The sequence below is a fragment of the Heloderma suspectum genome, chromosome 2 (genome assembly GCF_057233095.1).
Source record: "Heloderma suspectum isolate Gila_16-S chromosome 2, 16-S_ref, whole genome shotgun sequence".
NCBI classification, from domain to species: domain Eukaryota; kingdom Metazoa; phylum Chordata; class Lepidosauria; order Squamata; family Helodermatidae; genus Heloderma; species Heloderma suspectum.
Window position 1 is genome coordinate 376,577,371 of NC_139459.1, and position 24,891 is coordinate 376,602,261.

General features: G+C 47.0%; 1 protein-coding gene across 5 annotated transcripts; it reads right to left on the reverse strand.

Moving 5' to 3' along the window:
- Nucleotides 1-8,051: 8,051 nt before the first annotated feature.
- LOC146356255 (zinc finger BED domain-containing protein 4-like) lies at nucleotides 8,052-24,106 on the reverse strand. Of its 5 annotated transcripts, none has more exons than XM_084831329.1 (5): nucleotides 23,290-24,106; nucleotides 22,575-22,672; nucleotides 21,737-21,865; nucleotides 21,069-21,152; nucleotides 8,052-17,182 (listed from the first exon to the last, which is right to left on the reverse strand). In XM_084831329.1, exon 5 carries the CDS (start codon nucleotides 16,090-16,092, stop codon nucleotides 13,582-13,584), a length of 2,511 nt encoding a protein of 836 aa, XP_084687455.1. In that variant the 5' UTR covers nucleotides 16,093-17,182; nucleotides 21,069-21,152; nucleotides 21,737-21,865; nucleotides 22,575-22,672; nucleotides 23,290-24,106; the 3' UTR covers nucleotides 8,052-13,581. The 5 variants fall into 5 exon arrangements, with proteins under 5 accessions (XP_084687455.1, XP_084687454.1, XP_084687452.1 ...); XM_084831328.1 differs by having other exon boundaries at nucleotides 22,575-22,835; XM_084831326.1 differs by lacking the exon at nucleotides 22,575-22,672.
- Between the last annotated feature and the right edge of the window lie 785 nt (nucleotides 24,107-24,891).

The following is a 24,891-nucleotide window of genomic DNA, read 5'->3' on the forward strand; positions in this document are numbered from 1 at the left end:
TGGTCAGGGCAAAAGGGTCTTGCCAAAAATCCCAGTATATTATAGCTTAAAGCTCTTAGTGCCATTAGCTAAGCCTTAGGAGAGGCATTTCAACCTTTTGGAATTGGGGGGGGGGGAGCTGCACAAAAGTGTTTTTCTTAAAAATACTGTCAAACTATGAGTGGACCAGGGGAAGAAGCTGGGCCAGGGGAAGGAGTGGGGCAATTGAAAGAATCCTGGAGGTCCAGCTTTCCCCCACGGAAGGCCAGATATGGGCCCCGTCCTGAGGGTCTATACACACATCCCTTAATCTCCCTAAACCACTGATATCTAATAATAATACATAATGGTTTAAACTGCACAATCTATTTAATTTGGCAGATGGCTCCCAGTCTTAGAACATTTTGGTGGGTTTTCAGCCATTAGCAAGTCCTCCAACTGCCTGTTATTGGCTGGAACTACTATTGGATTAGAGACCATCAATCCAGGAACATAAGAGAAGCCATGCTGGATCAGGCCAAAGGTCTATCTATTCCAGTATTCTGTTCACAAACTGGCCAACCAACTGCCTGAGGGAAGCCCACAAGCTGACACGAGCTGACATCATCCCAAAACCTGGGAGGGACCCATTACCCAAGCCTGATGGGGTATAGTATGTGTCATATCTTTCAGATATGTTGTGTGTATGTATGCTGATAACATTTTTTCTTATTTTTACATATATTTTCCAAAATTATAAAACAAATAAACAATAATTCATTCATCAACAGTGGGTTGCTGTGGATTTCATAGAATTCATTCAAAGAATTTGCAGCAGGCACTTACAATCCATTGCAGTTTATCTGAACCTAGTAAGTCTGTCCATAGATTCCCATGTGCGATTGGGGGTGATAATTCAGTTTTATTCTGGTTCACATAGTCAATAAATGGTTTCCAAATGTCATAAAAATCACCTCTGGTTCTTGAATGTATACAGTCAGGGCCAGAAATATTGGAACAAGGATAACTGTTTTGGCAGTTGGCCTCTGTACACCACCACATTGAAGTTGAAAGGAAACGCACCCAGATGGGAGAGAAGTCAGGACTTTCAGCTGTAATTCAAGGGGTTTGGCAAAAGTGGGGCACTAACCATTCAGGAAGTACAGCCAGTGGCATACACACACACCCATCATTGGTGGCTCATAAGTAATGGAACAAACCAACATCATTTCAAACTTCAGGATCACCTTTAATACCTGGATGAAAATCCTTTGCAGTCGATGACTGCCTGAAGTCTGGAACCCATGGACATGACCCAATGCTGAGTTTCCTCCCTCAAGATGCTTTGCCAGGCCTTTACTGCAGCTGCCTTCAGCTGCTGCTTGTTTGTGGGTCTTTCTGCCTTCAGTCTTGTCTTCAGTAAGTGAAAAGCATGCTCTATTGGGTTGAGAGCAGGTGATGGACTTGGCCATTGAAGAACATCCCACTTCCTTGCCTTGAGAAACTCTGGGGTAGCTTTTGCTGTATGTTTTGGGTCATTATCCATCTGCAATATGAAGCAGCATTCTATCAGTTTGGCAGCATTCGGCTGAATCTGAGCAGAAAGTATAGCCCTGTACACTTCAGAATTCGTCCTGCTGCTTTTATCAGCAGTCAGGTCATCAATAAACACCAGTGACCCAGTTCCATTGGCAGCCATACATGCCCATGCCATAACACTGCCTCCACCATGTTTGACAGATGATGTGGTATGCTTTGGATCATGAGCTGTTCTTTTCCTTCTCCATACTTTTCCCATCATTCTGGTACAAGTTAATCTTGGTTTCATCAGTTCAAAGAATCTTATTCCAGAACTGGGCAGGCTTTTTTAGGTGTTTGCTGGCAAAGGCTAATTTGGCCTTTCTGTTCTTGAGTGTTACGAGTGGTTTGCACCTTGTGAAGCCTCTGTATTTACAATCATAAAGCCGTCTCTTGACTGTAGACGTTGACAATGACATGCCTACCTCCTCAAGAGCGTTCTTGACCTGGCTAGATGTTGTGAAAGGGTTCCTCTTCACCATGAGCAGAATTCTGCGGTCATCCACTTTAGTTGTCTTCCGTGGTCTGCCAGGCCTTTTGCTGTTGCTGAGCTTGCCAGTTAATTCCTTCTTTTTCAGGATATTCCAAACTGTTGTGTTGGCCACTCCCAATGTTTCTGCTATTTCTCTGATGGGTTTATGTTGTTGCCTCAGCCTAATGGTGGCCTCCTTCACTCGCATGGACACCTCTTTGGACCTCATGTTGGGAGTTCCAGTGAACAGCTACCAAATGCAAATGTAACACTCAGAACCACCTCCAGGCCTTTTATCACCCAGGAAACAGGCCACACCTGGCCATGCAGCTGCTTGTCAGCCATTCATTCCATTACTTATGAGCCACCAACGAGGGGGGGGGAGGGGTATGCCACTGGCTGTACTTTCTGGATGGTTAGTGCCCCACTTTTGTCAAACCCCTTGAATTACAGCTGAAAGTCCTGACTTCGCTCCTATCTGGGTGTGTTTCCTTTCAACTTCAATGTGGTGGTGTATGGAGGCCAACTGCCAAAACAGTTATCCTTGTTCTGATATTTCTGGCCCTGACTGTATATTCCACATGTTTTGTCAGTTCTTCAAGCAGAGTCATAGACCACAATCTTTGTCCTCATCTGATTGTAGTAATCAATTGTGTGTTTTTTTCCCCTGGAAAGTTTAGTTCTATGGTTTGTTCAGTGATTTTTTCCAGCTTCTTTGAAGTTTATAGTCTTGGGTACACACTGCTGTCAGACCTGGTTTGGATGCTGATAGTCCAGACACTTGGTGCAGTGGTCTGCATCTGAGGAGCAGAAGAGCGGCTTCAGCATTGCTCACGTGTCTCTTACATTCGCAGTACTCTATGTTCTTGTATATATTTCACCATCTGTATGCTGCCTAAAAGGCCCTTGAGGTTGCCAACAATAAAATTGTAATCCAAAATCAAACAAAAGCAGCAGCAGCAAAACAAAAACAAAAAAACCCCCAATGTGATACAGCCCATCTGTGTGGGATAAATCCTCTCCCTGCTTCACTCAGTGGACAGGGGATCTGGCTTCTACTCTTCAATACCGAGTCAGGCAGGGGTGGTGCTAGGTACCTAAAAGGTCTGGGACACAGGCCCATAGGACAAAAAATTGCAGACATTTCTGTATACTAATTTTCATATGCAAATATGTGCATAATTAGAAATAATGACTGTAATTTAAATTTTAGAGCTAATTAGCTCTTCCTTGCATTCAGGACAGAACTGTGCAATGTCCCAAACTGCTTTGTTAAAACTTTCCCCCCAGGCACCCACACTTTTCCTTGGCCTTTTGGGCCCAAATCCAGACGGGGAGGATGGAGTACCAGTGAAGAGCTGTTGTTGTTATTGTTCAGTCGTTGTGTCCAACTCTTCGTGACCCCATAGCACGCCAGGCCTTCCTGTCCTGCGCTCTCTCCCGGAGTGTGCTCAAGTTCATATTCATTGCATCGGTGATGCTATCTAGCCATCTCATCCTCTGCCGTTCCATTCTCCTTTTGCCTTCAGTCTTTCCCAGCATCAGGGTCTTTTCCAGGGAGTTTTCTCTTCGCATTAGGTGGCCAAAATATTTGAGCTTCAGCTTCTGTATCTGTCCTTCCAATGAGCAGTCAGGGTTGATTTCCTTTAGGATGGACTGATTTGACCTCCTTGCAGTCCAGGGGACTCGTAAGAGTCTTCTCCAGCACCACAGTTCAAAAGCATCGATTCTTGGACGCTCAGCCTTCCTTATACTCCAGCTCTCACAGCCATACATTACTACTGGGAAAACCATAGCTTTGATTAGACGGACCTTTGTCGGCAAGGTGATGTCTCTGCTTCTTACTATGCTGTCTAGGCTTGCCATAGCTTTCCTCCCAAGGAGCAAGCGTCTTTTAATTTCATGGCTACAGTCACCGTTTGCTGTGATCTTGGAACCCAATAAAGTAAAATCTGTCACTGCTTCCATTTCTTCCCCTTCTATATGCCAGGAAGTGATGGGGCCAGATGCCATGATCGTCGTTTTTTTAATGTTGAGTTTTAAACCAGCTTTTGCACTCTCCTCTTTCACCCTCAACAAGAGGCTCTTTAGATTCTCTTTGCTTTCTGCCATTAGGGTGGTATCGTCTGCATATCTGAGGTTGTTGATAACTCTCCCAGCAATCTTAATTCCGACCTGTGATTCATCCAAACACGGCGTTTCTCATGATGTACTCTGCATATAAGTTAAATAAGCAGGGCGACAATATACAGCCCTGTCGTACTCCTTTCCCAATTTGGAACCAATCAGTTGTTCCATGTCTGGTTCTTAGTGTTGCTTCTTGACCCTCGTACAGGTTTCTCAGGAGACAGGTAAGGTGGTCTGGTACTCCCATCTCTTTAAGAATTTGCCACAGTTTGTTGTGATCCACACAATCCAAGGCTTTAGCATAGTCAATGAAGCAGAAATAGAGGTTTTTCTGGAATTCTCTTGCTTTCTCCATGATCCAGCGAATGTTGGCGATTTGATCTCTAGTTCCTCTGCCTCTTCGGAACCCAGCTTGTACTTCCAGTAGTTCTCGGTTCACATGCTGCTGAAGCCTAGCTTGTAGGATTTTGAGCATAACCTTGCTGGCATGTGAAATGAGCGCAATTGTACAGTAGTTTGAACACTCTTTGGCATTGCCCTTCTTTGGAATTAGAATGTAAACTGACCTTTTCCAGCTTGTGGCCACTGTTGAGTGTTCCAAATTTGTTGGCATATTGAGTGCAGCACTTTAACAGCATTATCTTTTAGAATTTTAAATAGCTCAGCTGGAATACTGTCATCTCCGCTAGCTTTGTTGTTAGTAATGCTTCCTAAGGCCCACTTGACTTCACTCTCGAGGATGTCCGGCTCGAGTTCAGTGACCGCACTGTCATGGCTATCAGGCACATTAAGGTCTTTCCTGTATAGTTCTTCTGTGTATTCTTTCCACCTCTTCTGAATCTCATCTGCTTCGGTTAGGTCCCTGTCTTCTTTGTCCTTTATCATGCCCATCTTTGCACAAAACGTTCCCTTGAGATCTCCAATTTTCTTGAAAAAATCTCTAGTCTTTCCCATTCTATTGTTTTCCTCGATTTCTTTGCATTGTTCATTTAAGAAGGCCTTCTTGTCTCTCCTTGCTATTCTCTGGAAATCTGCATTCAGTTGGATATATCTTCCCCTTTCTCCCTTGCTTTTCGCTTCCCTTCTTTCCTCAGCTACTTGTAGAGCCTCATCAGACAGCCACTTTGCTTTCTTCCATTTCTTTTTCTTTGGGATGGATTGAGTTGCTGCCTCCTGAACAATGTTACGGACCTCCGTCCATAGTTCCTCAGGCACTCTGTCTATCAGGTCTAATCCCTTATATTCATAAGGGATATGATTTAGGTCACACATGAATGGTTTAGTGGTTTTCCCTATGTTCTTCAATGTAAGCTGAAATTTTGTGATAAGAAGCTCACGATCTGAGCCATAGTCAGCTCCAGGTCTTGTTTTTACTGACTGTATAGAGCTTCTCCATCTTTGGCTGCAAAGGACATAATCAATCTGATTTCGATATTGACCATCTGGTGATGTCCATGTGTAGAGTCGCCTCTTGTGCTGTTGGAAAAGAGTGTTTGCTATGATCAGCGTGTTCTCTTGGCAAAACTCTATTGGCCTTTGTCCTGCTTCATTTTGTACACCAAGGCCATGCTTGCCTGTTATCCCGGTGATTTCTTGCCTTCCTACTTTAGCATTCCAATCCCCTATGATGAAGAGGACATCTTTTTTTGGTGTTAGTTCTAGAAGGTGTTGTAGGTCTTCATAGAACCGATCAACCTCAGCTTCTTCGGCCTCAGTGGTTGGGGCATAGACTTGAATTACTGTGATGTTGAATGGTTTGCCTTGGATTCGTACTGAGATCATTCTATCGTTTTTGAGATTGTACCCCAGTACTGCTTTTCCCACCCTTTTATTGACTATGAGTGCTACTCCATTTCTTCTTAAACATTTACTGATTAATTGCAAACTTGACCATGGCACGCTAGCAAGGGAGGGTGTGGGAGTGTATGGTAAACTATAATAACCCATGCTCTTCAGCTGCAAACTTACAGAGTTACTAGGGAGTAGCCCCCATTAAACATAGTGAGATTTATTTTTGAGTTAATCCTCAGTCATTCTCCCCCTGCGCCCTGCATCACCAACAAGGAGTACAGCATGAGACAGAGACCTCAGGACTGCAGGACATTGCTTTGTTGCTCCTGGTATTTGGACCAGGTGGGAGGCAGAGAGTGCACCTTATTTTATAAGGTGGCTCCTTATTTTATTTGACATACCTTTTTTGTGTGTAGTTTCTGGAATTCTAGAACACTTCTTTTTTTTTTAACAGTTCTTGGAAACTACCTTCTTGAAATTCTAAAATCTACCCCAAATGTTGCAATATTGTTTCTAGCAACCTCTTACAGAACCAAAATGCATAATTGGATACCTTTATTAGGACCAACCAACATTCCTAAAAACGGTATTGCCCCAACTGTGGGTTTGAGGTTTTATTTCTCATGGACCAGCATGGCTACCTTGGCCTATGGTTGTTTGTTTTTTACATTACCAAAGTTATCAAACCCCAGGTTTCTCTCTGAATCCAGATACTGTAACTATCTATAGTGCAGATGAGACAGGTTGCAGTTCTGAGCACATTTACTAAGGTATTAAGACTCCAATCCTACATACACTTACCTGGGAGTAAATCCTACTGAACTCACTATAACTTCGGTCTTTTGTTCCAGTTACAAGACTGGGAGGGGGAATAACTTTTCCCCCGGTGGACCCCTTCTTTATGTGGGTTCCCCAGGAAAAGCATCACTGACAGGCTGCCATCAGTCAGGAAGAACTTCTTGACACACCCTTGTCTGTCCAGCTGCTTGGGGAGTTTCTGAGCCCTATTGCCAAGGAACCCTGTCTTCAGACCGGACCTAGGAAAAAGGATGAAGAAAAAGTGCTTTGGACTTTCCTTCCTAAAGCCTAGAAACAGAGAATTTTCCAAAACCCTTCTAAACGTCTTAAAACAGAAGTGGTAGTTTTGTAACTATGCAGTCTTTCACATGGGGAAGAGCTCAGTGAGAAATCCCTTTCAAAACAACATGGCCAAATGTCCAAATATACAGTTGCAATCAAAATTATTCAACCCTCATTGCAAATCAAGTTTATTGTCAAAATTTACAGACTTTCAGCTGTTTGCAATAAACAAATCAAACAAAAGCAATTGAAATAGCTCAGCACAACGAATGCTTCAAGTGGTTTCCCCAAATTCAGCTGAAAATGCAACTTAGAATGACTTCCCCAGTCTCAAAATTATTCAGCCCCTTCATGGCAAGCATCTTTAGTACTTAGTAGAGCACCCTTTTGCTGTTATGACCTGCTGCAAACGAGATGCATAGCCAGACACCAGCTTCTGGCAGCGTTCCTGAGGAATCTTAGCCCATTCCTCATGAGCAATGGCCTCCAGTTCAGTAATATTCTTGGGTTTGCGTGCTGCGACCGCCTTCTTCAAATTCCACCAGAGATTTTCTGTGGGGTTCAAATCAGGTGACTGTGATGGCCACTGTAGAATCTTCCAGGACTTCTTCTGCAACCAAGCCTTGGTGCAATTTGAGGTATGCTTGGGATCATTGTCCTGTTGGAAGGTCCAACGACGCCCAGGCTTCAGCTTCCTCACAGATGGCATGACGTGTTCTCCCAGGATTTCCTGATACCTCAATGACTCCATCTTGCCTTCCACACGCTGCAGGTGTCCAGTGCCAGAGGATGCAAAGCAGTCCCAGGGCATCACCGAGCCACCACCATGCTTAACTGTAGGCAGAGTGTTCTTTTCAGCATATGCTTCATTCTTCTTCCTCCAGACATACCGCTGATCCATCAGCCCCAAAAGTTCCAGTCTTGTTTCATTGCTCCACAGAACAGAATCCTGAAACTTCTGTGGCTTATTGATATGATTTGGAGCATATTGGAGCCGACATTTCTTGTGCTTTTGGGTCAGTAGTGGTGTATGTCTTGGAGTTCTGTCATGGAAACCTTCTGCGTTTAGTACGTGCCTTACTGTGCTCAGTGAAACTTCAGTGCCTTTTGCCACCAAGTCTTGCTGCAGGCCTGTTGCAGTCACTCAAGGGTTTTTCTCAGCCTGCCTTCTCAGAAATCTGGTTGCAGCCGTTGAGAGCTTCCTTTTTCTGCCCCGTCCAGGTAGTGTGACCACTGTTCCTTTGACTTTGAACTTGCGAACTATGCTTCCAACCGTGTCTCTAGGAACATTCAGTGCCTTCGCTAGCTTTTTGTATCCTGTTCCTTGTTTGTGAAGGGTGATGATCTCTTAACTTTTTGGACCATTCTTCTGACATAGCCATATTTCTCACACGCAGTCGAACAGGACACTCAACAAACCCCTAGCCAGTTCAGGTATTTCATGTGTTCCAGCTCAAGCGCACCTGGTGCAACTAATGAAGCCCTTGATTCATTGCATCAGGTGTGCTTAAGACAACACCTGTTTTGCACATTTGTGCTGTTGTGAGGGGTTCTATTCAGGGGGTTGAATAATTCTGAGACTGGGGAAGTCATTATAAGTTGCATTTTCAGTTGAATTTGGAGAAACCACTTGAAGCATTTGTTGTGTTGAGCTATTTTGATTGCTTTTGTTTGATTTGTTCATTGCAAACAGCTGAAAGTCTGTAAATTTTGACAATAAACCCAATTTGCAATGGGGGTTGAATAATTTTGACTGCAACTGTAAAAAGGGGTTTATTTAGGAAATGTATGTTCTGAGTGAGAGAGAAAGAGAGAGAGAGAGAGAGAGATTCCAGTTAGATGGTATAGCTCAAGAAGGACGGAGGGGTTCTTTTTATGGGGATCTCTGCTCAGTAAAAGCCAATCCCTTTGCAGAGAGTGATGGATGGTCTATCCAGTTACACATAGCCTCCATTTCCGATGTCAGTGGCCTAGATTGCAAAATTACCTAGTGGCTGGACCTACCTTCTTAAAGATGGTAACTTACATCTCAAAAGCCTAAGGTGGCTGAAACCAGTCAGCCTATTCAAGAAAAGGGATAAAGGTTTTGTTCACATTTTGGAGGACAAAGAAGTGAGATAAAGCTATTCAGGTTGCTCAGCAGGGTGCCAACTGACCAGATGCTCTAGGGGGCACTCTGGACCTATATCAGAAGGCATGGGGTTGTCACAGTTCACATGCAGGAACTACCATTGTCAACCATTGAACTACCAAATCACTGAAGCATAGTTGGCATACCTATTGTGTTGAGGTCATACTAGTCAAGATTTCACAGCTTTTATCTAAACTATATAAAAAAAACCCCAGTTTGGGGCAGTCAGGGTGCCTGACCTCCCACGGTAAATTGCCATGTTGCTGCTGAACTCAGAGACCTGACACGTGGATGAACAATCCATGATGGTTTGTCCCCCTGGTTTGTTTCAGTGACTGGGATCACATGACACACCAACCAACGATGGTTTATTTTCTGGAACAAACCATCGTTAGTTAGCTCGTCAGCTGAACCTGGACCGTTGTTATCAGGGTGGGTTGTTTTTCCCAAACAACCCACCCTAACTACCTCTCAGCTTCATAACTGTCTCCCCTGTTTGCAGGTAGCCATTTCCTACAAAGCAGTCCCTTATCCCAAAAAATCTGCTCTCTTTGGGCATCGCTTAACTGAGCCTCTCTCTACAGACTGAGCCCTCAAAAACTGCAGGCTAGGATCAGTTACAGTTGCTTGTCTGAACTCGCTGTCAACGGGTGAACATGCCTTCCAGGAGCCCAGAGGTGCAGTAGCCTCCTCAGGGCAGTTGCTCTGGTTGCTAAGCAACAGTTCTGACTGGGAGTAGGCCTCAATTGCTGTGCGTACTACAGGGCGGGCTTCTCCTGCTGTAGGTGGCTGTGTGTAGGCCTCATCTTTTGTAGGCCTCATCCGGCTTTCTGGCCTTAGTTTGTGATCTTGTGACTAAAATTACTTGTCTCCCAGATGCCATGATATGTTGGCCCAACACAAAGGGCTCCATTCATTCAGAATTCACCCACCTTCATATGTTCCCTCAGATCCTCTCCATGACACAGTAACTCGTGCCATGGATTCCGGGTAGGTTTGCCCGTAATGCCTTTGATAGTGACATTTTTCCGAGGCAAAATGTCATCTTTATTAACCAGTTGCTGGCTTATAAGAGACAAATCCGCCCCCATGTCCAAGACAGCTAAATAATCACTTTCATTTAACTTCTCTCTCTCTTTCTCTCTCTGTGTGTTATCAGCGTCTGGCACTTTTCCCCACTTCAGCATGTAGCAGGACAAACTTTGGGTTTCTTTTACCTCAGGGGTGTTTTGAATTTGTACTCATTTAACCGGAGTAGGTTTGTCTTTCCTGTCCCCCAGTCGAGGGTGATGGGGCTTATTGTGACCCACTAAGCCACAATTATAACAAGCTTTGTCCGTGTTCCCAAATAAAGGTTTTACTTGATATCTTCTCTTAGAATTGTTCAAGGTCGGTTAATTTTTCTCCTTATCAGCTTCACTCTTAAATCCTCCAGATTCCTGGTAATCTTTATTTGTTCTACCAGTAAAATTAAATCCTCTAAAGCAAAACTATTGGTTAACTCAGCAGCATCCTTGACAGCTTTTGGATTTCGATCTAGAACCAAAAGTTGTATATCCTGAGGCAAGTGATGTACAAATTGATCTAGAGCCGTACGATTTCTCAGATCTTGTTTGGATTTAAACATTAACACTACTCACTGATCCATTTCTCAGAATTGTCAATAAGCTTATAGCTAAACTTCACATAGGACTTACATTTAATTTTTGTGAACCGCCCAGAGAGCTTCGGCTATTGGGCGGTATAGAAATGAAATAAATAAATAAATAAATAAATAAATACATGATGTTATTGTAGTGTTCCTAAACTTCTTTCTGAAAATTTTTGGCCCGTATCTAAACCTTTGATATACAGCAGCCTTGAAGGATTCAAAGTCCACTACCTCATCCACGGGAAAGCTATTATAAACTTCAGACAAGTCTCCTTTAATCAAACTAGGAACAAATCTCCTATATTCATTGGGAGCCATATTCCACATCTGAGCAGCTTTTTCAAATGTGGTGAAAAACACTTGTGGATCTTCCCCAACCACATACAGCGTAAAATCCTTAGGGGATAATGTAGGAGGTCTGGCTTCCTCCTCAGTTCTCCTTTTATCCTTCCTCAACTTTTTATCTTTTTCCAGTGTAATCCTTCCTATATCAATTTCTTTTCGGTACTTTTTCTAATTATACCTGTCCCTCTCTTTTTTACATTTCTGTCTCTCTCTGCCTCTTGTTGTATCTCTATTCTACAAATTCCAAGTACTGAGGCGACATTTCTATATGTGGATGTCTTAGTGGATTTATTTATTTATTTATTACATTTATATCCCACCTTTTTTTCCTCTTTGAGGAACCCAAGGTAGCGCACATAATCCTCCTCTCCATTTTACCCTCACAACAACCCTGTGAGGTGGGTTGGGCTGAGAGTCTGTGACTGGCCCAAAGTCACCCAGTGAGCTTCCATGGCCGAGTGGGGACTAGAACCCAGATCTCCCGGCTCCCAGTCCAGCACTCTCGCCACTACACCACACTGGCTCCCTGGATTTACCTAGTCTCTCCAGCACTCTGCCTCTGAGGTGATCTATTAACATCACTTTTAATTCTTCTACTGATTTCCCCTCATATGGTAGATTCGGACTCTAATATCTCTCTAAAAGTCCTTCCTTCTTCGTGCTTAAAAACCCCATTACTCCCCAGAGTTTTTTCACCCACACAACATTACTACTTGGGTTTCCTTAAGAGAGGTTTAGGATTGCTATTTTGTAACAGTACTTCCTGACTACAGAAATCTCTTATCTCTTATTCAGCAGTGTAAAAAATAAAGCCCCTTTATTTCAGATCCCTTCACTTTGGATCTCTGCGCTCTGCCGCTACTTGGGGAGAAATAAAACACACTTTTTCCATGTCCCAACCCTGCCACCGCTTGTGATGTAACCCCCCCCGCAGGTCCATCTGCCTCCGCTTTGGGACAGCTGTCCTCACTGTCCCACAAGCTTCAGCCTCTAAATTCACCAGGTAAAAGAGACACCCAATATGCTTAATTGGTTCCCTTTACCCAACCAGGAGAAGTACCGGGGAAATATGAACGCTATTGGTAGCGCAGAAAGATGAACAAGGTGTGGTATTTTATAAGTTAAAAACAAAGTTTATTTAATACAAGAGATGTTATATCTTATAATTAATCACGGAGTTTCCGGTCTTACCTTGCCTACCCTCCTATTCTACCCTAATTCCTATTCCCACAGCCCCACTATCTAGATGTAGCTTCATCAAACTCTAAGGCCCTGTCTCCAAACCCTATCTAACCAACTAACTGTCTGCTCCTGCCTTTTATAAACTTAGGGCACAATCCTATGCAGGTTTAGACAGAAAAGAGCCCTACAATTCCCAGCATTCCCCAGCCAGCAGCTGGCTGGGCAATGCTGGGAATTGTAGGGCTTTTTTCTGTCTAAACCTGCATAGGATTGCACCCTCAGTCTCTTCACACACACAAAAGCCCCTGCCACCTTTCACTCACTCACTCACTCCCAAGCAGTAAACCCTAACTAACTTGGGTTCTACTTAGCAAAGCATACACATTTAAACATCGATATAGACTCCACATGGCAAGAATTGTGATTTTGTCACAACCACCTTACAGGGAGCTAAGTCATAGCCACCAGCAGTACCAGCCAACCACCACTCCGATGGGCACGTTCAACGGTGGCACAGTCTCCCTGGAAGTGGAGGAACTGTGCAAGATGGCATGGGGGGCAGAAGCTGGCAGAGGGCACCGTGCTGGCACCGGGCAGGCAGGTTGGCAGAGATACCTACCTGTTCAAGGCTGGCACAGTCCCCCTGGTGGTGGAGGAACCGTGTGGGACAGGCTAAGAAGAGCGTCTCACCCATTCAGAGTTGATTTACTGCGCTGAAGGCAGCACAGTGGGCGGGCATGGGTGGCAAAGGCTTGCGGAGGAAGAGGGCAACAGCAAGGAGGGGACTGTGTGGGCACTGTGTGGGCAGGCAGGGAGACAGCTATGGGCATGGGTGTAAGTATGCCATAGGCTCATGCCACTGAAGGCACCAAGCCCAGCTACATCACCCTGGCACCAGGTGAGCAGGAAGGCAGAGTGACAGAGCCCTGCAGCAGACCTATGCCATGTAGGCATAAATCTGCAGCATTGGAGGGAGACACAGATGCTACAGCATCCCCTTATTCATTTCATTCAGAGCTACAGTCCTACACTGCAAGTGCAGCCAGAGGACAATACTGAAAATAATTATAATAATGATATGCTCTGAGTGGAGGACCCATAAAGAGACACAGAGATGCTAGGAGCATCTCCTTGGGCTCATTCAGAGTTGAGTGACTGCACTGAAAGCACAGCCAAATTAATAATAATAAAATATATAATGCCCAGCCTGACTCAAAGACAAAAAGCAAGCCAAAATATGAGGAAAAAGCAGGGTGAGTGTGCCACTCACTCACTCGCAGGCTTGAGGGTGGGGTATCCCAGCAGGGGAAGATTGACCTTGAGGAAGACCAGCTGCTCCAACAATTCAGTGTCCAAGCAGGAGCAGTGGGGTGTTGCATTGTCACCCACCACTGAAAACACCCTCTCGCTTGGAATGCTGGTTGGTGGGCAGCTGAGTCGTTCCCTGGCCACTTGAGCCAGGTCTGGCCAAAGCTGGCTGCGGGATGACCAGTAGGCCATGGGGTCTGTGGACCAGTCCTCCATGGGCTCCGCCAAGTAATGCTGCACAGATGTTATGGCGTCATCCTGGCGCCCGGGTTGGGTGCCTCTCACCCCAACCGCTGCCTGCACTGCCTTGGCCCAGAACCCCTGGCCTGTGGTCCTGCTACTGCTACAGGGAGTGCTGCTGCTGCTGCTGCTGGAAGGGACAGTCCCCTCTCCCTCCTCCGGCACCTGCCCCAGCCTCTTTGCCTGTGCCTCCCTAACTTGCCCCACCAGGATTTCCTGCCACCCCCTCAGGGAGTTCTCCTCACAAAGCCCATCCTTGAGACGGGGGTCACACATGGTGGCCAACATGTACGCCCTCTCCTGGCATAGGGGCTCCACCCGCCGTGCTAGGCCATCCCTCAGCCTTATCACCACTTCCCGCATGTCTGGCAGGAAGCGCCTGCCTGTGACAGTGGGATCCCTGAAATCCAGAAACTCACCCATCTGTTTCTGGAGATGCCTGGCCACAGGGATCACCTGGCTGAGGAGGGCCGTGCTGGTGCTCACGGTCTCTGTGGCCTCAAGGAATGGCTTGAGGACCGCCACAAGCTGGGACATGGCATCCCACTGCTGCTTGCTCAGTGGTGCCTGGATGCCAATGTCCCCAACCCTGGACACCTCGTGGACAGCATGCTGTTGCTCTACCATACGCTCCAGCATGAAGTATGTGGAGTTCCAGGTTGTTGCCACGTCCTGCACCAGCCTGTGCTGCGGGAGCCCCAACTCCTCCTGCTTCTCCCGCAGCAGCCTACTGCCCTTGACGCTGTGGTGCAAGTGCCCAGCCACCTTCCTGCAGCTCTCCAAAAGATTATGGATGCCAGACAGGGGGGTGGGATACACTATCGTGCTGCCCATATCGAGGGCATCCCTCACTATCAGGTCGAAGATGTGCGCAATGCAGTGGATGCCCTCAAATAATCCAGCATCGCTCACAGCTTTCACCACGTTGGCTCCCCCGTTCATGACCATGTAACCACGGGTGAGCTGGTGCCCGGCCAGCCACCCCTCCACCATGTGGTTCATGGCCTCCGTGATCTCTGCTGCCGTGAAAGACTGGTCCATGACTTGTGCGTGAAGGAGGGCCCAGCAGTACCCATCCTTCCCAGTCCCAGAAGTGCTGGCTGCCACCATCCCCGTGGCTGCCCACCAGTGAGCCGTCAGGGACAAGTAAGCATGCGCTCCACCCTCACTGGACCAAATGTCCAAGGTGAAGTGCGCCACCTGTGCCTCCGCCTGGCGCAGATGCTCCAGCACTCTCCCCCTGCATGCCTGGTACAGCGAGGGCACCACCCGCCTGCTAAGGCTGGTGTGACAGGGCAGCTTGTAGTACGGGACCACAAGGGCCATCAGCCTCTTGAACCCCACGTTTTCAACGAGGCTGAAGGGCTGGTCGTCCAACGCCACCATCTCACCAATGCAGTTTGTGATCTTGTTGGGCGTGGGAAACCTCCACCTCGTGGCCCCATACTTCCCCCACCCCATCTTCTCCATGGTGGCCTGCCTAAGCCTCTTAGGGGTGGGAGACTGAGAGCTTGCAGGAACTCCGGCCCCTCCAGCCCTTTGCTTGCCCCTGCTGCCGTCTGGCTGCTGGGACTTGGGGGCCTCTGCCCCGAGCAGGACCGACTGGTGCTGCCTCCGCAGGTGCAGGAGCAGGCTGCTGGTGCTGAAGTGCCCTGGCCGCTTCCCCCTGCTCATGGTCACCCTGCAGTGGCGGCAGAGAGCGGTGCTGGGGTCCACGCCCACCTCGAAGTGGTCCCACACGATGCTGCTCTGCCGCTTCTGTTGAGACTGAGCCTGCCTGCCTTCCGTCTCATCGGCCGCCGCAGGGGGAGCGGCGGGAGCAGCGGAAGGGGGGTCGGGGGGTGGAGAGTGAGCCTCGGCTTGCTGCTCCCCCTCCCCCGCACCCCCGAGGCTCTCCTCCTCCTGACCCTCTGCCACGCCGAGGGCATCTGGCGCCTCTGATGTGACACCCATCAGCGGGCCGCCCTCTCCCACGGCAGGAGGAGGGGGAGACGCTCCTCCTGCCAGGCTGCTGCTGCTGCTGCCACCACCAGCACCTGCCTCCTGAAGTGGCGACCTCTGGGCAGTGCTTTGGCTGGGCTCCGGCTGCTGCCAAAGAACAGGACACGCTATCTGGTCCGGGGGTGAGCCAGCCTGGCGACTGGCACTGCTGGTCCTACCAGCACCTCGCCCACGTCTGCCCCTGCCAAGCGCAGCACCACGGGTGGTGGTGCCCCGAAGACGCTTCATGTGTGCATCGTATGTAGCGCTGTGCCCCACCGTATATACTGGACTGTGGACGTACTGCTTTGGCCACGCACTGTTTGCTTGTGCACAGTAATGTGTATGCTGCACTCACACAGCGTGCGCACGTGCACTCACACACACACGACTAAAGGAAAAGTAGATGCAGGAAGAAAAAAACCACCAACACAAGCTCGGGGGGGATGACACTAACACTATCTATCTAAAGCCTAACAGAAAAGGTTTTTTTGGTATATGTTTTGTTTTTCATAAGATGATAGATGAAGAGTTGAAAAATGGGAAGGAATAGTAATTAAGAACGGGGGAGCCAAAGAACAGGCAATAAACAAAACAAGGAAACAAACTGAAGCCTAACAGCTAGACGAGAAAGGGTTTTTAAATATATATATCTAGAAGAAGGATTTAAGGGAAAGGGAAGACTAAGAAATGGAACTGAGAAAGGCTGGGTAGGCACTGGGAACTGCTGCACTAGCAAAATCCAGCACTAAAGGACTCTCCTCCTACCAACTCTCTCTCACACTGGGAAACGAAAGCAGAATCTCCTGTTATATACAACTCCTCCTCCACCACTGGGATTGGAGACTGCTGGGTTAAAAGTTCAGCCCTATTGGCACCTATAGGTGTCACTTGCCAAGGCTCATTTCCCTCGTCCCAACTCCTCCTTTCCCCCTCCCTAATCTTAAGCAAATCGTTACATTTCCCGGACAGGTTGTCTGGCCTTCGGAATCGTCCGGATCAGTCCAAAGCGATTTAAATTGATCTGATCCACTTCAGTTCAGAATTTGGATCCGGAACCGAAGCGGTGCACAGCCCTAATCACGAGTTGATTTATGAGTGAACTTTTTTCCACACCCAGGCCATTTCTTCTCTCTTTTCTTCGGGTGTTTTTTTTTCTTATACCGTAATTGCATGGAAGTCACCATCCAGATATTTATTCCTCTCTTTTTTCTTTGGTTGTCGTCCAACTTGTTCACCCTGTCTTGATCTCCAACATTCTCTTTCATGTCTGGCCACTTATCGCTTTCCTCAGACACTTGATTTGCCTTTTCATTTGTTTTCTCCCACACATTCCCGGCTGAAAGAAGCAGAGAAACTGAACGTTAAGTGCAAAGAAGAAAAGCACTTGCAAACCAGGGAATCAACCTGATGTTCCCACCCCTTCAAAGGGAACACCTCAGTTCCCTAAACCTAATCAAACTTCATCTCCACAAGTAAGATCAAGAGGAAGGGCACCAAAGAGATTTTTAATGGAAACTAGGAAGGCTGAAACCCTAGCAAAGTTCATTTAAAAAGTTATACATTGTCCTCCTGCATTGAGGAAAGCAGGCATGAAAAAGAAAAAAGGTGAAGGGGACATTCAAAAAGGCAACCTCTGCTTCAGTTTAGCTGAGCTCAAGAAGCCACAAATGCAGGAGGTGCTGTGTCCACTGCAGAGCAAATCAAAATACTTTCCTAAGTCACCTTCGTTTCAATTCTGTGAGGCTGCTGAAGCATCCATGCATTGAAATTCAAGAGCGTTTGCCCAATTCCTCCAAAAAAAGAAGTATGGAAGAGGGACAGACCTCAGTTTTACAAGGCCTTCTGGGCAACCCAAAAGTTCACAAAGAGGCTTTTATGATCCCAAGTACTGAGCACTGAGCCAGGACTCTCCATTTGGAGTGCTTCTTGAACCCTCTTTCATGGTTCTACCAAGCACCCATCCCACTGCATCTTCCTCATCCTACCACATCTGGCACCCAACTTCTTGTCACTTGACTGGCTGGTCCAATGAATATACTATCAGGCAGAGGTGTATTGCTACCAAGAAGAGAAAAATTATGGCTACAGTGTGAAGGAACTTAGGAAAGTGAACGTCTTATCGCAGAAGATATAGGACAGATACCTGTGCCTGAACGGATGTTTCCAGGAAGGGAGTCTGAGGGACTGAGGCAAATAGTGGTGACAAAAGATCTAAACCTTGCTGATAAGTTGAAAGCAAATAAATCACCGGGCCCAGATGGTATCTTTCCTAGAGTTCTCAAAGAATTCAAATATGACATTGCTGATCTTCTAACCAAAATATGAAACATGTCCCTAAGATCGGCCTCTATACTAGGAAGTATATTATCCACTATACTAGAAGACGGCCGATGTAAAACCAATTTTCAAGAAGGGATCCGGGGGGGATCCAGGAAATTACAGGCTGGTGAGCTTAACGTCTGTTCTGGGTAAATTGGCTGAAGGCATTATTAAAGATAAAATTAGTGAGCATATAGAAGGACAAGCCCTGCTGAAAAGGAATCAACATGGCTTCTGCAAAGGTAAGTCCTGTCTCATTAACCTTCTAGAGTTCTTTGAGAGTGTCAATAAACATGTAGACAGGGGTGATCCAGTAGACATTGTGTACTTGGACTTCCAAAATTCTTTTGACAAAGTCCCTCATTAAAGACTCCTGAGCAAACTTAGCAGTCATGGAATAAGAGGACAGGTCCTCTTATGGATCAGTAACTGGTTAAAGAACAGAAAGGGAGTAGGAATAAATGGGAAATTCTCCTAATGCAGGGAAGTCAATAGCGTGGTCCCAAAGGGATATATATTAGGACCAATGCTTTTCAATGTTCGTAAATGATCTGGAATTAGGAGCGAGCAGTGAAGTGGCCAAGTTTACAGATGACGCCAAATTATTTAGGGTGGTTAAAACAAAAAGGGATTGTGAAGAACTCCAAAAGGATCTCTCCAAACTAGGAGAATGGGCATCTAAATGGCAAAGGTGGTTCAATGTAAGCAAGTGTAAAGTGATGCACGTTGGGGCAAAAAATCCCAACTTCAAGTATAGCCTGATGGGATCTGAGCTAGCGGTGACCGACCAGGAAAGAGATCTTGGGGTTGTGGTGGACAGCTCAATGAAGATGTCAACCCAGTGTGTGGCTGCTGTACAAAAGGCAAACTCCATGTTAGGCATAATTAGAAAAGGGATTGCGAATAAAACTGCCAACACCATCCTGCCCCCTATACACATCTATGGTGCAGCCACACTTGGAATATTGTGTACGGTTCTGGTCACCACACCTGAAAAAAGATATTTCAGAAACACAAAACCAGCTAGGGAGGTAGTTCGACCATCGGATGACACTGGATTTAAAGGAGTACTGAAGGAAGACAAGGAGATTGCAGAGAAGCTGAATGAAATTCCTCTCATCCGTCTTCACTGCAGAAGATATAGGACAGATACCTGTGCCTGAATGGATGTTTTCAGGAAGGGAGTCTGAGGGACTGAGGCAAATAGTGATGACAAAAGATAAAGTTCTAAACCTTACTGATAAGTTGAAAGCAAATAAATCACCGGGCCCAGATGGTATCTTTCCTAGAGTTCTCAAAGAATTCAAATATGAAATTGCTGATCTTCTAACTATTCCAGCTAACCAGCTGGAAAAAGTGCAGAAAAGGGCAACTAAAATGATCAAGGGGCTGGAGCATCTCCCCTATGAGAGAAGATTACAACAGCTGGGATTGTTTAGCTTGGAAAAGAAGAGGATAAGGGGAGATATGATAGAGGCGTACAGAATTATGCATGGTGTGGAGAATGTGGATAGGGAGACATTTTTCTTCCTCTCTCAAAATACTAGAACCCAAAGGCATCATCCCATGAAGCTGCATGGTGGGAGATTCAGGACAGATAAAAGGAAGGACTCCTTCACACAGCGCAGAGTTAAACTATGGAATTTGCTACCACAGGATGTAGTGACGGCCACCAATTTGGATGGCTTTAAAAGGGGGTTGGACAAATTCCTGGAGGAAAAGGCTATCAATGGTTACTAGTCCTGATGGCTGTGTCCTACCTCGAGTACCAGAGGCAATGAGCCTACGTACACCAGGTGCTGGGGAACATGGGCGGGAGGGTGCTGCTGCACTCATGTCCTGCTTGTGAGTTTCCTGTGGGCAGCTGTTTGGCCACTGTATGAACAGAATGCTGGACTAGATGGACCCTTGGTCTGATCCAGCAGTGTTCTTCTTATGTTCTTAAATCACATCACAAAAATCTATAAGGTTTTCTTTCCAATTTACATTCCACAACACACAGGTATCAAACTAGCACTTTGGCCTTTTGCTCAAAGCAGTCCACCAAAGCAACTCAAAATAATATTAATACCAAGTAGGGCAGTCTGGTGTATTTGTCAGAGTGTTGGACTGGGACTCAGGAGATTCGGGTTCTAGTCCCCATTTGGCTGTGAAGTTCACTTGATGACCTTGGGCCACTAACTGACTCTCAGCCTAACCTACCTCACAGGGTTGTTGTGAGGTTTTACCATGTAAACTGCCTTGGGGACCTCACAAGAGGAAAAAAGGTAGGATATGAATGTACTACTAATAAAATAAAAAATAAAGAGCTCACTTAAAGCAACAGTCAGCCAAATAAGGAGTAGCAAAAACAGATAGAAAACAAGAGGCATCTAGTATCAGCAGTAAAAGCAATCCAGGAATGGGAACATATAGCCCACTGAAACATGATAGTCTTCAATATCCCTGACGAAACCAATGTGTGGCCAAAATCATGTGAGAAGAGATAGTCCCAAACTCTTCAGGGCTTTAAAGGTGATAAATGACACTTTGAGCTTGGATGTTTTGCATGAAAAAAGTCCAGGGTTCCATCCACAGCATCTCCACCTAGTGCTAGGAAAGAATCCTGCCTGAAATGCTGGAGAACTGCTGCCAGTCATTGTTAACAATACTGAGTTAGATGGACCAATGGACCCACCCTACTGGCTTTCCAGGGATACCTGCAACCAACCAGTAGCACCCAGTAGCAGCAGCAGCTGGACATCTAGTGGATAACTAGAGGTATTTGCAGTAGAACTAAAAGCCCCCAAACTGCAGCCTGTTCACTGGGACATAGAACAGAATCATGAAAATCCACCAGCTGTCTGAGGGAGTCCTGTGATTTCCAGGTAAGGCACAGCCCCACGATATATCTGAGGACCCACCTGTCAATGTCTCGTGGGCAAGCAGCTCTTCCTCCTTTCCTTCAAGCCAGGAGATGTGGTCAGATTTGGGCATCAGAGGCCCTTCTTCATGGGGGAACAAAACATGAATGTTATTTATGGCACTCGTAACTGAAGAAAATATCCAGAAATGTCAAATGAGACTTTGTCTGTTCTCCATCACATATCCCATCCAAGAGGCGAATGGTAGGAAGGCAAGATATTCTCAGACAGGAAAGCCACAGGTGGGGAGGGGAGAGGATGCACCTGGAATCATCCACCTGGTGTCTGCTGATTGCCTAGCTAGGGCTGAGATACCAGACGGGCCATGCTGCAGAGGAAGAGAAGCCAGCACCGCCCGGGGAAGGGAAGGGCCAGCCTAGAGAAAAGCACCCACTAAGACCATCCCACCACCTCCAAAGGAGAGCCCCACCTTATAGGCCTGGCACAGGATCATCTGACAGTTAGGGACTCCCCTCTCTGCAAAGAACCCCTCCCAGTGCTTGTCAGGCTGGAAAACATACCACAGGAAGGGTGGGGTTAGCCTGAATGGTCCAGGCAGATATGCTAGCCACATAGGTCCTCTCTGGCCACATCCTGACTGGCAAGTAATGGGAACAACAGAAACAAGCTTTTCAGCCTCTACCAAGGAAGGGAAAAAGGATCCTCACCCAGAGAGGCCACGTGCCTCTAATCCTCCATCCTGTCTTCCTTGTACAGAGGGTCCCCTACCCTGGATCCAGCAGAGCCCGCTCCTCCTCGGAGAAGCCCTCAGTGACCTTCTCAAAGGTCACTGGGAGCTGAAAGGGAAAAAAAAGAAAATAATGCATTCTCACCACAAAAATATCCAGGTAGTCTTGCCATTTTGTTTATTTCATAGATTTATATACCACGTTTTAATAGGCTATTAAAGTGGCTTACATGAATGCGGAAAACAGAAAATATAATAAAAACACAGCAAATTAATCACTAGTCAGCCATCACTCTGCTGGCTGGGTCACTGTGGCATTCCTGCCTTCTCCTAGTGAGAATTCCCCTTCTCTAAGGCCTTTCCCACTCCCAGCAGAAACCACCTTCTCTCATACTCACTGGGTTTCGCTGCCACCAGGACCTTTAAGGCTGAGGTCCAACCCTTTACTCCATCCTCTATCTACACAGACACACAGACTTTACTTATAAGACTCCCGCCCAAAGGAAAGTCTCCAGTAGTTCATCTCAGACTGCTAGGATCCAGCTACAGCAGACCTGGCTAGCAGATCTTTGATGTCTCCACCCACAGCATAAACATACACATTTCTTATACTTTAATGCAATACAGAGCCGTGGGCAACAGGCTCATCACATCCCTGTCTCATCCCTATCTGGCTCTCTCAAGCAAAGCGCCCAGTTTATATAACGTACATTCCACCCCACATCACTTTCTCAGCCAACCACCATACATACACAAATCCACCATTCGCCCAGTCACTCCTCTCTCTCTCTCTCTCCCCCCAACACAGAAATACTCACCATAAAATACAGTGATATAACAGGAATACATAACCATAGACTTATAAAATACAGATGTGTAACATCACAGTCACTCTTCATGGAAAGCCTGCAGACTTCTAAAGATCAAGACTGAAGTCACCTGCCTCATGTCAACGGGAGCATGTCCCAGAGGGTGGGTGCTGTGACACTAAGCGTTCTGTTACAGCAGCTCTTGAAGCAAAGCTCAGGAGCATGCGGTACCGTCACAGGTTTTCCTTCTAAGGACTGTAATATCCATCACTTAGGGAAAAAAAAACAATCCAAACCCAATAAACCATATTGGTAAAAGAAAATCTTCATTGGTCCTCATAGAAGACAAACTGGTAGCCCAGCAGATCTGGAGGACGCTAGGGCCAGGAAGGCTGCATCGCACGAACCTCCTCTTCCGAGGTCCCCCATCCCTTCTTTTTCTTTGCCCTCTCCCCGCACCACCAAGCAAGCCTATTTGCTCTGCACCAACCCGCCCCCCAAAGCGAAATACTGGTGCCCCGCTCCAGGGGGCGCCTCCCTCCCCCAAATAAGCTCAGCCCCTTGGGTGGCTCCTTTAGAGTCCTGGCAGGTACTGGCTGAGACCCAGAATGGATTCGCAGCCCACCGACATCGGAGCCACCAGCTTCCACTGCCTCCGTCCCTCTCTTCCACCCTGCAGTGCAGACCCCTTGCCCGCCCACCCCCGCCCGGCCAGGAACCTCACCAGGCCAATTTCCCTTCGAGGAACACAAAGGGGGGACATTTCCGAGTGTCTCCACGCCTTCCCAATTGTGGAACTTCCTGCCTCTCTAGGAACCAGAACTCGGCTCAGTTCCCCCTTGGAGGATCGAGGGGAAGGAGCTGGGCTGCCTCTGTACGCTGAACCTTTGCCAACCTGGGGTGCAAAACATAACTCAGCCTTCCCCGATCTGGGGTCCTCCGGATACGTTGGACCGCAATTCCCATCACTCCCACTCAGCACGGTCAGTTAAAATATTACAACCCGCAGCCTTGCTGGCTGTGAATGATGGGAACTGCAGTCCAACACATCTGGAGGGCACCAGGTTGGGGAAGGCTGAAATGATGCAAAGGGTTTTCTGGCCAACTCTTCCCGTCGTTGCTTCTGTTCCGAAGGAGAGGAAGCACCGCCTGCGATTCCCACCGCCCCTGCAGCCCGGGGGCTGCTTCCCTCCCGGCCTCCTCGGAGTGAAAAAGCCGCAGCTCTGAAGGAGCCACGAGAACCCGCGTTAAGGCTTCAGTGCCCGGAGGGAGTTGCAAGGGAAGCAGCCCAGCTTCTGCCCCTCAGTCCTCCAAGGATTGACTGAGCTGAACTCCTAGAGGGGCAGGAAGTGCCTCAATTGGGGAGAGCCTTGGAAATGCCCCCACCTTTGTATTCCAAAAAGGGACATCCTCAGGTTGAAGCTTCATGGCGAGGAGGGGGAGGGGTGTGAGGTTTGAATTTTAATTTATGCCCATGACCCTTCAGTTGATCAGGCCGAGGGGTCTGGGGTCTTTTGAGGTGGAGATAGGACACACACAACCAATGCAGATGAAAGAAAAAGGAGATTTATTGACAATAAAGAAACAAACAACAGCTGAGCCTCCCCAGAGAGTTGCAAACTATCTGAGGCTTAAGCGGCAGTTCACCTCTAGCTGCAAACTTAGTTACAAGTACCTCAAAGAACTATATGCTGCTTGGTCACAACTTAGTTACCCAAACGTGGTGCCTTAAATGATTAAATATACAGTTAGGCTCTGTCTGTTACGCAGCTTCCCTGCAGCCAGGCTCAAGCCAGAATCTGCTGTCTGAAAACCTCCAAAACTGTATGGCAGCGCAAAGATAACTGTGCCTCATCTATGCCTTGGATGGTAAAATCATATTCCCTGAATTCTACCCAATCCATACTCACCACACGCTGCCAAGCACTTGGCCAGAGCGCTTGACACGTCTCCTGTGGATCGAGGGTACTGTTGGCATGTGCACATACAATGATCCAGATGAAACCATGCCCCTCCTGAGATCCAGATGCAACCACACACGGGCAGGCTCAGGGGTTTTATCCTCCTTTTCCTTCCTTGGGGCCTATAGCATCAAAGAGGGCTTCGATGTGTTCTTTGTTGATCATGTCTCAAATTCCAAGATTGATGGTTGTTTACTGACAGGCTGACCATAAAGTGCTGCCCTTTGTTATTAAAAATCTGTGGATGCCCCTCTTAATCGCCCCGTCTCCATCTTTTGTAATTGATACTTTGGCAATCTTCAGCACATACCAAGGCTCCCCCATTAGGCCTTCTTGCAATAAAACCATCCACTCTCTATTCACAC

Coding starts and splice junctions, on each gene's coding strand:
- LOC146356255 (XM_084831326.1), bottom strand. CDS start 16,092: ATGAAGCGTCTTCGGGGCACCACCACCCGTGGTGCTGCGCTTGGCAGG.